Below are 12,321 nucleotides of genomic sequence, written 5' to 3'. Positions count from 1 at the left end.
ACTCCCCTTCTTGATGATTCCACTCCTTTGATTGATCTAAGCTCCTCTCCTACGCTCCCACCTTCGTCTTCCCCTTCTTGTCTTGTTCCTCCCGAACCCCTTCGCTCTTCCCAAACCCCTTCTTCTGTTGTCAGTTCTCTTTCCCTCCTTGATGTACCTCCTCCTGTTGTTTGTTCTTCGGACATTGTTCAGAATAAAGTAACCGTCGAACATTATTCTGACCTTGTCCACGCCCCTCCTCTCAGCTCGGACGCTCCTCTCCGCGTCTGCAGCATTGATTACCGCTCGATGCGCGAGTCTTTGGATGCATGCAGGCATGGAACGCAACCCCTGACCATCTTTCAGGTCCATGTCCTGCCCACTGACGAGCCGAGCACTGCGACTGTCGAAGTGCCTGCGGAGTACAAGGACTTCCTGTCTGTTTTCTCTAAACAGGAAGCTGACTCCTTGCCTCCGCATCGCCCTTATGACTGCCCCATTGACTTGGAGCCGGGCAAGTCGCCAAAGTTCGGGCCTCTGTACTCACTGTCCGAGCCCGAACTTCACGCTCTGCGTGACTATCTCGACGAGAATCTTGCCAAGGGATTCGTTCGTCCTTCGTCGTCCCCAGCAGGCTCACCAATCCTCTTCGTCAAGAAGAAGGACGGCTCACTTCGTCTTTGCGTTGACTACCGCGCACTGAACGGTATCACGGTAAAGAACCGTTACCCTTTACCGCTGATCGGCGAGCTGCTGGACCGACTTCGAGGCGCGAAGGTGTTCACTAAGCTGGACCTTCGTGGAGCCTACAATCTGCTGCGCATCCGCTCCGGGGACGAGTGGAAGACAGCTTTCCGTACTCGATATGGGCACTTCGAGTACTTGGTGATGCCCTTTGGGCTCACCAACGCGCCAGCGACGTTCCAGCACTTCATCAACGACGTCCTGCGCACCGAGTTGGACCAGTTCGCAATTGCGTATCTTGACGATATCTTGATCTACAGTGCTGATCCGTCGCAGCATGTAGAGCACGTCAAGCAGGTCCTCTCGAAGCTCCGAGCTGCAAAGCTGTATTGCAAGCTGGAGAAGTGCGAGTTCTCCAAAACCTCGGTCTCGTTCCTTGGTTTCATGGTCTCGCCCGAGGGCATCGGTATGGAGCGATCCAAGCTCTCTGCGATCTTGGATTGGCCCATACCGCGCAACATCTCGGATCTTCGATCCTTTGTCGGGTTTGCGAACTTCTATCGACGCTTCATCGATGGATACGCAAAGATCGCGGGGCCCATGACTCGGCTCTTCCGGAAGACGCATGGCTTCCAGTGGTCCCGCGAAGCCGATAAAGCATTCAGATCCTTGAAGGATGCCTTCGTTTCGGAGCCCGTTCTGGTGCATCCGGACCCATCCAAGCCGTTCGTCGTAGAGTCAGATGCGTCGGACTTTGCGCTTGGATGCGTGCTCTCCCAGCGGGGTGCTGATGATCGCCTTCATCCTTGCTCGTTCCATTCGCGGACACTCTCGAATGCTGAACGTAACTACAGCATATACGAGAAAGAGCTGTTGGCGATCAAGGAGGCTTTCGAGGCGTGGCGACACTACCTCGAAGGCGCCCAGCATCCCGTTGCCGTTCTGACCGATCACAAGAACTTGGAGTACCTGGCAACGGCTCGCATCCTAAACCAGCGTCATGCACGGTGGTCCCAGTTCTTGTCTCGGTTCGACATCCGCATCCAGTACCGTCCTGGTGCGAGGAACGGCAAGGCCGATGCCCTGTCTCGTCGCTCGGACTACATCCCTTCGTCGGCCTCCGTGTCGAGGGATCCGCCTCTGCTTCTCGATCCTGCCGCGGTGATACGCGTGCTCCGAAGCAGAGACGCCCGCTCTTCGGTTGCAAGTCGCAGTGACCCTGTGGATTTGCTGCAGCTCATAGCCGAAGAGCAGGCTCGGGATCCCGGTCTAGACAAATACCGTCGTGACCCGAAGTTCGTCTGGAATGGCCAGTACCTCACCTTCCAGAACAGGATTGTGGTCCCAGAGTCGTGCCGAGTTCCGGCGCTCAAGTCGTGCCATGACCCAGTCGCTGTGGGTCATCCAGGCATCCGACGGACTCTGGCTCTGGTATCGCGACAGTTTTGGTGGCAAACCTATCGGAAAGATGTCAAAGAGTACGTCTCGACGTGCGACACCTGTGCACGCTCGAAAGCTCCGCGACACAAGCCGTTTGGGTTCCTGTTGCCACTCCAGACAGCCGATCGACCCTGGGGGACACTGACCATGGACTTTATCACTGATCTGCCAAAGTCCAAGGGTCACACCTGCATCTTTGTGGTGGTATGCAGCCTCACAAAGATGGCACACTTTATGTCCTGGCGTTCACTGCCGTCGGCGGAGGAGACTGCGTCACTGTTCCTCGACAATGTCTTTCGTCTCCATGGCCTCCCCGACACAGTGGTTTCAGACCGAGGAAGTCAGTTCACCTCTCGGTTCTGGAAGGCACTCTGCACGCAGCTCGGGATCCAAACCAGTCTGTCCACGGCCTTCCATCCCCAGACCGATGGACAGACTGAGAGGGTCAACCAGGTCATCAACCAATACCTGCGCTGTTACACGTCGTATCAGCAAGATGACTGGGCCGAGCTGCTGCCGTTGGCCGAGTTCTCTTACAATAACCTCGAGAACTCGTCAACACATGCCTCGCCATTCTTGGCAACCTATGGGTTCCACCCAAGGTTCGAAGTCCCCGTTGTCGCTGGCGGCCCTGATGTTCCCTCTGCCACGGAGAGGGTTGAACATCTCCAGCGGAACCTGGCACTGTTGAAGGAGAATCTTGAGAAGGCAAAGTCTGACTACAAGCACTTCTCAGATCTCCGGAGGTCCCAGGCTCCCGACTTGCGTCCGGGCGATCAAGTCTGGGTGCTGACTCGTAACATCAGCACCACTCGCCCAAGCAAGAAGCTGGATTACCAGAGGATTGGACCATTCACCATCCTCGAGGCCGTCGGGACATTGGCTTTCCGCCTGGACTTGCCAAAGGACATAAAGGTGCACCCGGTGTTCCATGTGTCTCTTCTTGAGCCCTACAAGAAGAACTCGCTTCCGGGTCGGGTGCAAGCGCCGCCCCCTGCGGTGGTCATCGATGGGAACTTGGAGTGGGAGGTCGAAGAGATCTTAGACTCCAAGTTCGTGCGCGGAAAGCTGCACTATCTCATCGATTGGAAAGGCTACCCGGTCACCGATCGAAGTTGGGAGCCCGCCGACATTGTCTTTGCCCCAACGGTGGCCGCGGAGTACCACCGACGCTACCCAGACAAGCCTGGCCCCAGGAGAACTCAAGATGGAACACGCCGTAGTTTAAGGAGGAGATAGTGTGATGACCAGCATCACAACGGACCAATGAGATTGTCCCGCATGCTCTCGCCCTCCGCACCAATCATGAGTCCCCACGTGTTTGTTTGCCCCCATGCATGAGCACGCGCCGTTGCCACCCGCGTCTACTGGTTTCCTGCCTCCCCCACCGCTCGGCACATGTCCCCGGGCTGTGCCAAGCCTCTCTCGCTTGCACACCAGCCACTCTCGCACCCCCTTCTCGCTTCTCTGTGATGCTCCACCCTTCTCGCCCACTTTTGCCCCTCGACCTTCTCCCGGTCTATAAATAGCCCTGCATGTCTGAGCCTATGTTGAACACCAGTTCGAACAAAACTTGTTCTTTGGTGTTCGGGGCTAAAAGCTAATAAAGCTCATACCAAGCACTTGGTCTTCGTCCTTGCGCTTGTTCACTCCTTACACTCCTCGAGGTGTTTACCGTATTTACTCAGCTCCTCGGGTGCATGGGACAAGTCCTCCAGTGTTTGCCATGTGTTGCCCGAGTGTGGGTAACCAACCCACTTGACATAAAACCGAAGTGACCCATCAGCCACTTTCTTGTGCCTCACGATCCTTTCGACTTCATATTCTTGAGTATAGTATTGTCCGAGGTCGTCTTCCAGTGGTGCGTCGTCCGGGACACCTTCGTCGGCGTCGGGGAACTGTGCTGGACTGCGGGTCGTGTGGCGACGCAGCTTGGACACATGGAAGACAGGATGGAGCTTGCTTCCAGGTGGCAAGTCCAACAGGTAGTTGAGGGGACTGGGTCGGGCCGCTATCTTGAACGGTCCTCGGTACTTGGGCAACAACTTCTTTGACTGGGCTTCGGGGACCTTGATGTTGTCGGCGTCCAGGTAGACAAGGTCTCCAACTTCAAAGGAGACATCCTGGTGTCGGCGGTCGTAGTACTTCGCCATCACTTGTTGCGCATCCGTGAGCGCGTCGGCGATCATCTTGTGTCGGACTTGATGATCTTTGACAAAGGCACTTGGTTTGGGAGGCAATCCAGCCGTGGACTCGGTCAGTGTCAAGGAGGTGGGAACATCAGGCTGGAATCCGTAGAGCGCCTCAAAGGGGCTCAAGCCAGTTGTGCTCGACTTGGCGGTGTTGTATGCAAACTCTGCATGACTCAGCTGTATGTCCCAGTCGTCTTGGCTGGTCGAGGCGTATGTCCTCAGGTATTGCTCGAGGGTGCGGATCGTCCGCTCGGACTGTCCATCCGTTTGTTGGTGGTGCGAGGTTGACATGTTCAGCTTGGTGCCGAGATGGTCGAACAGACTTGTCCAAAACAAGGAGGTGAATCGGGGGTCTCGATCACTGACGATGGACTTTGGGAGGCCGTGGTGCTTGAACACATGCTTGAAGAACAGCAGTGCAAGGTCAGGCGCGGAGCATGTCGTCTGGCACGGCACAAAGTGTGCCATCTTGCTGAACCTGTCGACAAAGACAGCGATTGCATCGTGGTCCAACTTGGTCGTCGGTAGATGCGTGATGAGATCCATGGACATGCTGGTCCAGGGGCGGTCGGGAACAGGCAGGGGTTGCAGCAATCCTTGCTCTCGGGTCGTGCGTGACTTGACCATCTTGCAGGTATGGCAGGACTCGATGTACTTCTCGACGGTGCGCTTCATTCCAGGCCAGTATGCGACTTTGGCCAGTCGGTCGTATGTCTTCTCGACTCCAAAGTGTCCAGCGAGGGGCGAGTCGTGGACCTCTTGGAGCAACTTGGTCTTCAACGACGGAATGTCCGGCACACAGACACGGCTGTCCTTCTTCAGGAGGAGCAGGCCATCACGCACTGTGTACTCGGATGATTCGTCGTCCTTGGGGAGCTTAGACACCTTTCGGAACAGTTCTCCGAACTGTTTGTCGTTGGCGATGTTGTCTCGGACAACATCCAGCATCGTGTTGTCGACACTGACAGTCGACTCGTACAGTGACGCCAATTGGTAGTCGGGGCGTCGGGACAGTGCGTCAGGCACCACATTGAGTTTGCCTTTCTGGTATACAACCTCGTAGTTGTACTCGGCGAGGAACTCCATCCATCGCGCTTGGCGTCGGCTCAGGTTCTTCTTGGTGTCGAGGTAACGCAGTGACTGGTGGTCCGTCACAATCTTGAAGGGCTTGGCGGTACCGTGGAGGTACACTCGGAACTTCTGCAGCGCGTAGATGATCGCAAGCTGCTCCTTCTCGTGCACGGGATAGTTGATCTCGTGTTGGGACAGTTTGCGCGACTCGAAGGCAACGGGCCTTCCCTCCTGCATCAAAACAGCTCCCACCGCAAAGTCGGAGGCGTCGGTGTGCACGGAGACATCCGTGTTCGGGTCGAACACAGCGAGGACAGGAGCGTTCGTCAAGGCGTGCTTGAGGGTCTCGAACGCTTGGCGTTGTGGGTGGTCCCACACGAAGGGGCACTCTTTGCGGAGTAGGTCTGTGAGTGGACCGGCAGTGCGCGCCAGATCGGGGATGAATCGGCGGTAGTAGTTGACGAGACCGAGAAACGACTGCACGTCAGAGACGCATGCGAGCGGCGGCCACTCGACCACAGACTTGACCTTGGCGGGGTCGACTTCGATTCCTCTTCCTGAGACAACGTGTCCCAGGAACGGGACTTGATTCTTGAAGAACTCACACTTGGACAGTTTGGCATACAACTTGTGCTCGCGTAGCTTGGCCAGCACGCGGGCGACATGACCTTCATGGGTCGCTTCATCCTTGCTGTACACAAGGATATCATCCAGGTACACGATGACAGAGTTGTCGAGCTCTTGGCGGAACACATCGTTCATCAGCTGCATGAACGTGGCAGGTGCGTTCGTCAATCCGAACGGCAGCACTAGGAACTCGTACAGTCCGTAGCGAGTCCTGAAGGCGGTCTTGTGGACATCATCCTCGTGGATGCGGATCTGATGGTAGCCTGAGCGGAGGTCTATCTTGCTAAAGACCTTTGCTCCACTCAGACGATCCATCAACTCGTCGATCCTGGGCAACGGGTAGGTGTTCTTGATGGTCTGTTTGTTTAGTGCGCGATAGTCGACGCACATCCTGAGATCACCTTCTTTCTTCTTGACAAAGAGCACTGGTGCACCATACGGTGACTGGCTCGGGCGGATGAACCCATGGGCGAGGAGGTCATCCAACTGGCGCTTGAGTTCGTCCATCTCCGTCAGCGACAGTTGGTACGTCGGTCTTGACGGAGGCGACGAGCCTGGTTCGATGTCGATGCGATGATCGACGGTGCGTTGGGGTGGCAGGCATTGTGGCAACTGGTCGGGGAATACGTCCTTGTACTCGTCGAGCAGCTTGGTCACCACAGGCGGGGGACCGGGACCGGCTTGGTCGGTGTCGTCGACCTCACGCACGACACAGAGGAACGACGTGTCCTTCTTGATCAGCCTCTTGAATTGCATGGCTGAGAGGAGAGGTGGCATGTTGGGTGAGGCCATGCCCTGCAGGACAATGTCAGGGCCAACACGGACAGTGCGGCCTTTCCAGTCGACGACTGGAGTCGGCTCGGCACGAGCAAGCCAGCTCATGCCGAGGATGGCATCGAACTTGGTGTCGATCACTTGGAACAACAGGACAGGATGGTACTTGGGATGGAGGGCCACTCGCAGGACCACTTGGTGTGTGCACTGCTGCACACGATCGTCTGCAAGCGCCACACTCATCGGCGACTTCTTCTTGGTTGCATGTATGTTGAGCTCCTGGAGCAAGCGTCTGCTGACAAAGTTGCAGCTTGCTCCAGAGTCCACCATCATTCGGACGGTGTGACCTTGGACGGTGGCAGGGAGGTACAGCAGGGACTCTTCATGGTCCTCCTGCACAGCCTCCTGCACCATGACTTGACTTGGGGGAACGGGCGACACTTGGTCTTGGTTGGCTTCATCACGGCCACTCGGACATTTTGGATAGGGTTCGGCCATTGCGGGGGCCTGCGGCGTCAGCACGCCATTGCACACGACGTCCACGGCTTGCGGACACATGTCGGAAGCATCCGACACACACGACTTGACAGGGGTGAGGGCACAGGCGGTCCTGTCCCTCAAGGGTTCTTGATTTTCTTTTTTGTTTTGGTTTTCAATTTTGGTTTTCTCTTCACGTTCGTGGAGAGGCAGGCGGCTTGCGCCACCATGCACCTCTCGCACGACGCACAACACTTGGTTTGTTTCTCCTTCGGGGGAGGGGGCGAGGTGAACTTCCTCTGGAGACGCGTGGACTGCATTGAGCAATCCACGGCGTTGGTCTCCTACTAGGGCTCCAGAGCCACCTAGTAGGGTCGGCCGTTTCCCGACTTCATGGGGCACTCCTTGGCCTGGTGTCCCGGTCGGTGACAGAAGAAGCAGGAACCATGGCGGAGGTCCTCCTGCTTCTGTCTGTCCTTGGGGGAGACAGTGGCAGCTTGCTGGAACCGGGAGCGGGGAGGGCCACGAGCCTCCATGGCGTTGACGTCAACGTCCATGGGCTCAGGCATGGGTCTTGCGGGCGGGGCCGGGCGAGGCGGACGGGCTGGGACGTGATGAGACCGATGGCCGCCTGCCAGCTGCGGGTAGAACTGGCGGCCATGGTACTGGACGTTGTCGAGGTTCTCGGCAACGTCCATCATCACGTCCAGGGACTTGCGGGCATCAGGGTTGCTGGCGATGTACTCTCTGATCTTGGGCTTGAGGCCCTTCTGGAAGAGGTACATCGCATCAGCAGAGCCCAGCTCCTCAATCTGGGAGGAGAGGTCTTCAAACTCCTCGATGTAGCGGGTCACAGAACCACGCTGCACGAGAGAGTATAGCTTGTCACGGGCAATGAGTTCAGCATTGGGGCTGCCGAAGCGGCGACGGAGGCGGTCCTTGAAGTCGTCAAACACACCTTCGCTCTGCTCGTCGAACCCTTGGCGGCGGTACCAACGGTACGCCTGGTCCTTTAAGCAGAGCTTGGCGGCGACGATGTGGTGGGTGGGGGCGACTTGGGCAGCATCGAGGTAGTCCTCGAGTTGCTGCAGCCAGTCCTCCACCGAGGAGGAGCGGCTCTTCCCAGTAAACACTGGGGCACGGAAGGTCTTGAGGAAGGCTTCCGGAAGTGGGCGGGGGTTGCTCATGGCAGGGGCAGGCTCCAGGGACAGAGAGGAGAGTCGGTCGGCAAGAGAGGCGGGATCCAGCTTGAGGATCTAGAAAGAGGACAAACAGGACGAAAACAAGACGAGGATTTCCGATGCTACCATGTAACGTCCACTACTGGGACGTTGGGGCAAGACGGGGAGGGAGGGGGTACAAGACAAGACAGGACGGGGCAGAACAGGGCGGTGCTAGGCTACTCTAGCGGACGGGTGAGCTCGGGGAGCACTTACGTTTATTCACGATAAAACCGAACTCCAGACAAACGGGGGGAACGGGGGCAACCCGCAGGTATACCCTGCGGTGGCCTGCCTGCGGTGCGTGAAAACGCAAAGCGCAGCACAGGTCACGACCCACTGCGCCGCGCAGTACGCGCAGTACGCGCAGCACAGCGTCGGAGATACCATCTCCTACAGTCGTAGTACCACACATTTGGGGAATGCCCCTCGGTGCGACAGATGTACCAGTCGTGCTCGGGTCCAGGCACCGGGTTCAAATCGTAGAAGAGACTCAGTGTATAGCGAGCCAGGTTGACGATCGATGTTCGGTTTGTGAAGTGGTATTTGGCAAGCTGGCAAGCGACTGCGGGGATAAGCGCATATTCCTGGAGTATCCCGTCAGGCACGATTTCATGTTGAATAGTCATATCTGGGTCGGCCAGTAGTTGGCGGAAGAAGAGGTCGAGCTCTTTGGGAATGGCACTCTGATCGTACTCGGCTTGATACTTGATCAGCTCGTACTTGCAGAAGGCGCTTCCGAAATGCGCACCCTTCTTGAATGAAGCGATGGCGAGCCGTGAGTCTCGGCCATAACCACCTTCCCCATACTTGTATCGACGACCCTCGAAGTATGCAACGCTGCGCTGGAGAGCATGGAGCTTGTCAACATCGCGAGCATGCGAATACTCGGCAAAGAGGTGTCGGTAGATACGAAAGACCCGAGTAGTCACGGCGCTGAATACATCGTGCTTGGGGTAGATCCACTTGGTAGGGAACCACTGCTCGAGGGGTACACAGGACGAGCGACCCTTCTTGGTTCGATAACGGCTGTATCGCGAGTAGTAACGTTTGTAGTAGTTGATCCGGGCGCTGATCAGAGCAGCTCGAGTGGCACAATGGGGGTAGTCATCTCGCTCGAGGCGATCGTAGTCCCCTGTCCAGTCCGGTTTGAACGTTTCTTCTTGATCGTCTTCGTTGCCAGTATCATCGGCGGAATCCAAGAGATCACCGGGATGCTCGATTGCACTGATCATCTTGATGCTGCCAACGATCAGCTCGCGGCGCTGGGGAGCACCGCATTTGAACATGAATCCAGAGCGCAGAAGAGCATCTACAGTGAACTGATCACTGGAGACGTAGGCGAGGATCAGACACTGAAGCTCGGCGGGTAGTTGAGGCCAGTACAGGGAGATAAAGTCGTCTTGAGGCATGTTCGATCGATTGCAGAGAGAGGCGATGCTTCACGGCGGCAGGAAATCGGGCTGGTTTTGAGGACGATGCGAAGCCAGCATCGGGAACTGGACGTGAGCGGTGTGTCGGAAGAATGGGGGGGTCATCTGGCAGGGCGGAGATTGTGTCAGCCGGGTCATGGGGGGGCGGGGAGACAGCTTACTCAGAGAAGATTGAGAATCGAGAAGCACTCCGCTTGGTTGGGCGGGGAAAATCGTCGATGTCGTCAGCAGCGCGCTTGCTTCGACCCACAAACTCGATGAAATCCCCAGTCTGCTGGTGTCGCTTGCTGGGTCGCTGGAGATTGTCGTACTCGTCCCTGCCTCGCTTGCGCTGGTTGACATATCCAGCAAATTCACCAGTTCGGCGGGGTCGCTTGGAGATAGGTGGCTCCTCAAAACCGGGTCGCTTCCTCGGGCCTGGGATGTCATCGAATTCCCAAGGCATATGGCGTTCGCTGCTCGTACTGGCCTTCTTGATGGGATAATACATGGCCATTGTGGTATCTTCTTCGACCACTGGATACCCCCGGTCCATCCACTGCTCTGACTCGTCGTTGGTCTCTGGCTGAGGTTCGCTGTTCCTGGACCGCTTGAACCCGGGCTGTTCCACGATCGACGAAGATCGCTTTCGCAGAGGGGGGAGAGGAGCGACTTCCCATTTCATTGGTTCATCATAGCTGGTACTGAAGCTACTGTCGCCGCTGGAAGAGTCCATGCCAATATCGACACTGTCGTTGATGTCGTCGCTGGACGTGGTTGTGGTGGCGGGGTCGTTGCTATATCGCCTGTGGAAACTCATCGTTGCTGGTGGATGCACACAGAAAAAATCAAATGTGTGGGACCAAGGGCACTGGCTACTGCATGGACTGAGGGGTATATTGAACAAAAACTGCATTCAAGCGTCGTCGTCACTGCTACTGCCAGCTGAAATACCATCGAACAATGCCAACAAATCAGCATCACCATCGTTTTGGACTGCTTGGGTGAGGGGCTTGAAGACACCACGCTGAGTATCCATGGCCTTGCGTTCGAGCCGCTTTTTTTGTGCAGCGGATGCCTTGAGCCTCTTGTGGAGACTTTCGAGCATCTTGACGATGTCCTTGATGGCGAGGCGCTTTTGGGGCTCATGTTGGAGGCATTTGGTCAACATGGCCCCGAGGGAGGGCGGGGCGTCTCGATGGATGGTAGCAGTCCTACCTTGAGCGAAAAAATTGCGACGCTCTTCATAGACATCTTTACCAGGGGATTCTTCGCCCCAGACATTACCCATGTCTGCGAGGATTTCACAGGCGCAGACAGCAAAGGCAAAGACGTCTGTGCTTCTGTTGGGCTGGACAGGATGATTGGCGTGAACTTGCTCGGGGGCCATATAGAAAGCAGTGCCATATCGACCATGCACAGCTGGAAGCGGGAGCCCTTTGACGCTGCTCACATTGGGGGGGAAGCTGAGCGAAGAGGCAAAATCACAGAGGTGGAGGTGGAGGCGAGAGTCGACCAGGATATGGTCGGGTTTCAAGTCACCATGGACGACTCGCTTTTCGTGGAGATAGCGCAGGCCAGTAGCTATCTCCTTCATCCAGAGAACTTTGGTTTCCATGGAGACTGGGGGTTTCTTTCGGATATAGGTAGAGAGGTTGCCTTTTGGTTGGAAGGGACTCAGGGCAACCCAGAACCCGTCGTCGAGACGGGAGATGCCGAGAAGGGGGAGGATGTTGAAGTGGTGGAGGCTGGACCAAGTACCAACGTCCCAGAGGAAGTGGAGTGGATATTCTCCAGAATCCTCATCAGGAAGGCGGCGATATTTCTTGACGACAACAATCTTACGATCGAAGAAAGCCAAGCGAACCTGAATGTTGTCCCTCATCATGAGGAAGTTCTGAAGTGGTTCGACGGACACGATATCACTTGGGTCGACGACTCGACAACCACGAGCGACGATATCGTCAAAGGTAGACGCTTCACAAGCCATTTATGAGCGGTGGCGAAGGGATGGAACGACGGGGAGATGACGGGGAAAGCGGGCGCTCTCGGTGGCTGCAAGGCTTGGGGGGCAGGCGAGAACGACCACCTCGGACAGAGGAAAGCGTTTCATGGCACATGGTCACGTGGTGACCACCGCTCGAATCCGGAGCAGCTCGGGCATTCCCGGGTGGGTGAGTGGATGGGTGGATGGTGATTCCCTCTTGGTTTGGGTTGCTCCTTCGTTCTGCTCTTCACCAGTCCCAGCCATGCTGACCACCACCAAGGTCTATGGCACCCGCGAACATCCCGATGTTGCCTCGACACTCAACAACATAGGCCTGGTGGCAAGTGACCAAGGACGCCTGGGCGATGCACTTGCCTTGTACCAAGAGGCATTGGCGATTTGGACCAATATATTCAGTGACCCCAAACACCCCCATATCCAAATGGTCATGAGAAACA

General features: G+C 56.5%; 2 protein-coding genes across 2 annotated transcripts; both read right to left on the bottom strand.

Moving 5' to 3' along the window:
• Window positions 1–8,781: 8,781 nt before the first annotated feature.
• Window positions 8,782–9,818, bottom strand: BJ171DRAFT_553561 (uncharacterized protein). The gene has a single exon (XM_053113064.1). It carries the CDS (start codon window positions 9,751–9,753, stop codon window positions 8,794–8,796), a length of 960 nt encoding a protein of 319 aa, XP_052961397.1. The 5' UTR covers window positions 9,754–9,818; the 3' UTR covers window positions 8,782–8,793.
• A 934-nt stretch (window positions 9,819–10,752) lies between these two features.
• Window positions 10,753–11,989, bottom strand: BJ171DRAFT_553559 (kinase-like domain-containing protein). The gene has a single exon (XM_053113063.1). It carries the CDS (start codon window positions 11,864–11,866, stop codon window positions 10,793–10,795), a length of 1,074 nt encoding a protein of 357 aa, XP_052961396.1. The 5' UTR covers window positions 11,867–11,989; the 3' UTR covers window positions 10,753–10,792.
• Window positions 11,990–12,321: the final 332 nt, after the last annotated feature.

The sequence above is a fragment of the Polychytrium aggregatum genome, assembly GCF_025602895.1.
Source record: "Polychytrium aggregatum strain JEL109 chromosome Unknown BJ171scaffold_317, whole genome shotgun sequence".
NCBI classification, from domain to species: Eukaryota; Fungi; Chytridiomycota; class Chytridiomycetes; order Polychytriales; genus Polychytrium; species Polychytrium aggregatum.
The sequence above is the reverse complement of the archived record's forward strand: the minus strand, read 5'-3'. Positions and strand labels throughout refer to the sequence as shown.

Coding starts and splice junctions, on each gene's coding strand:
- BJ171DRAFT_553561 (XM_053113064.1), bottom strand. CDS start 9,753: ATGTTCAAATGCGGTGCTCCCCAGCGCCGCGAGCTGATCGTTGGCAGC.
- BJ171DRAFT_553559 (XM_053113063.1), bottom strand. CDS start 11,866: ATGGCTTGTGAAGCGTCTACCTTTGACGATATCGTCGCTCGTGGTTGT.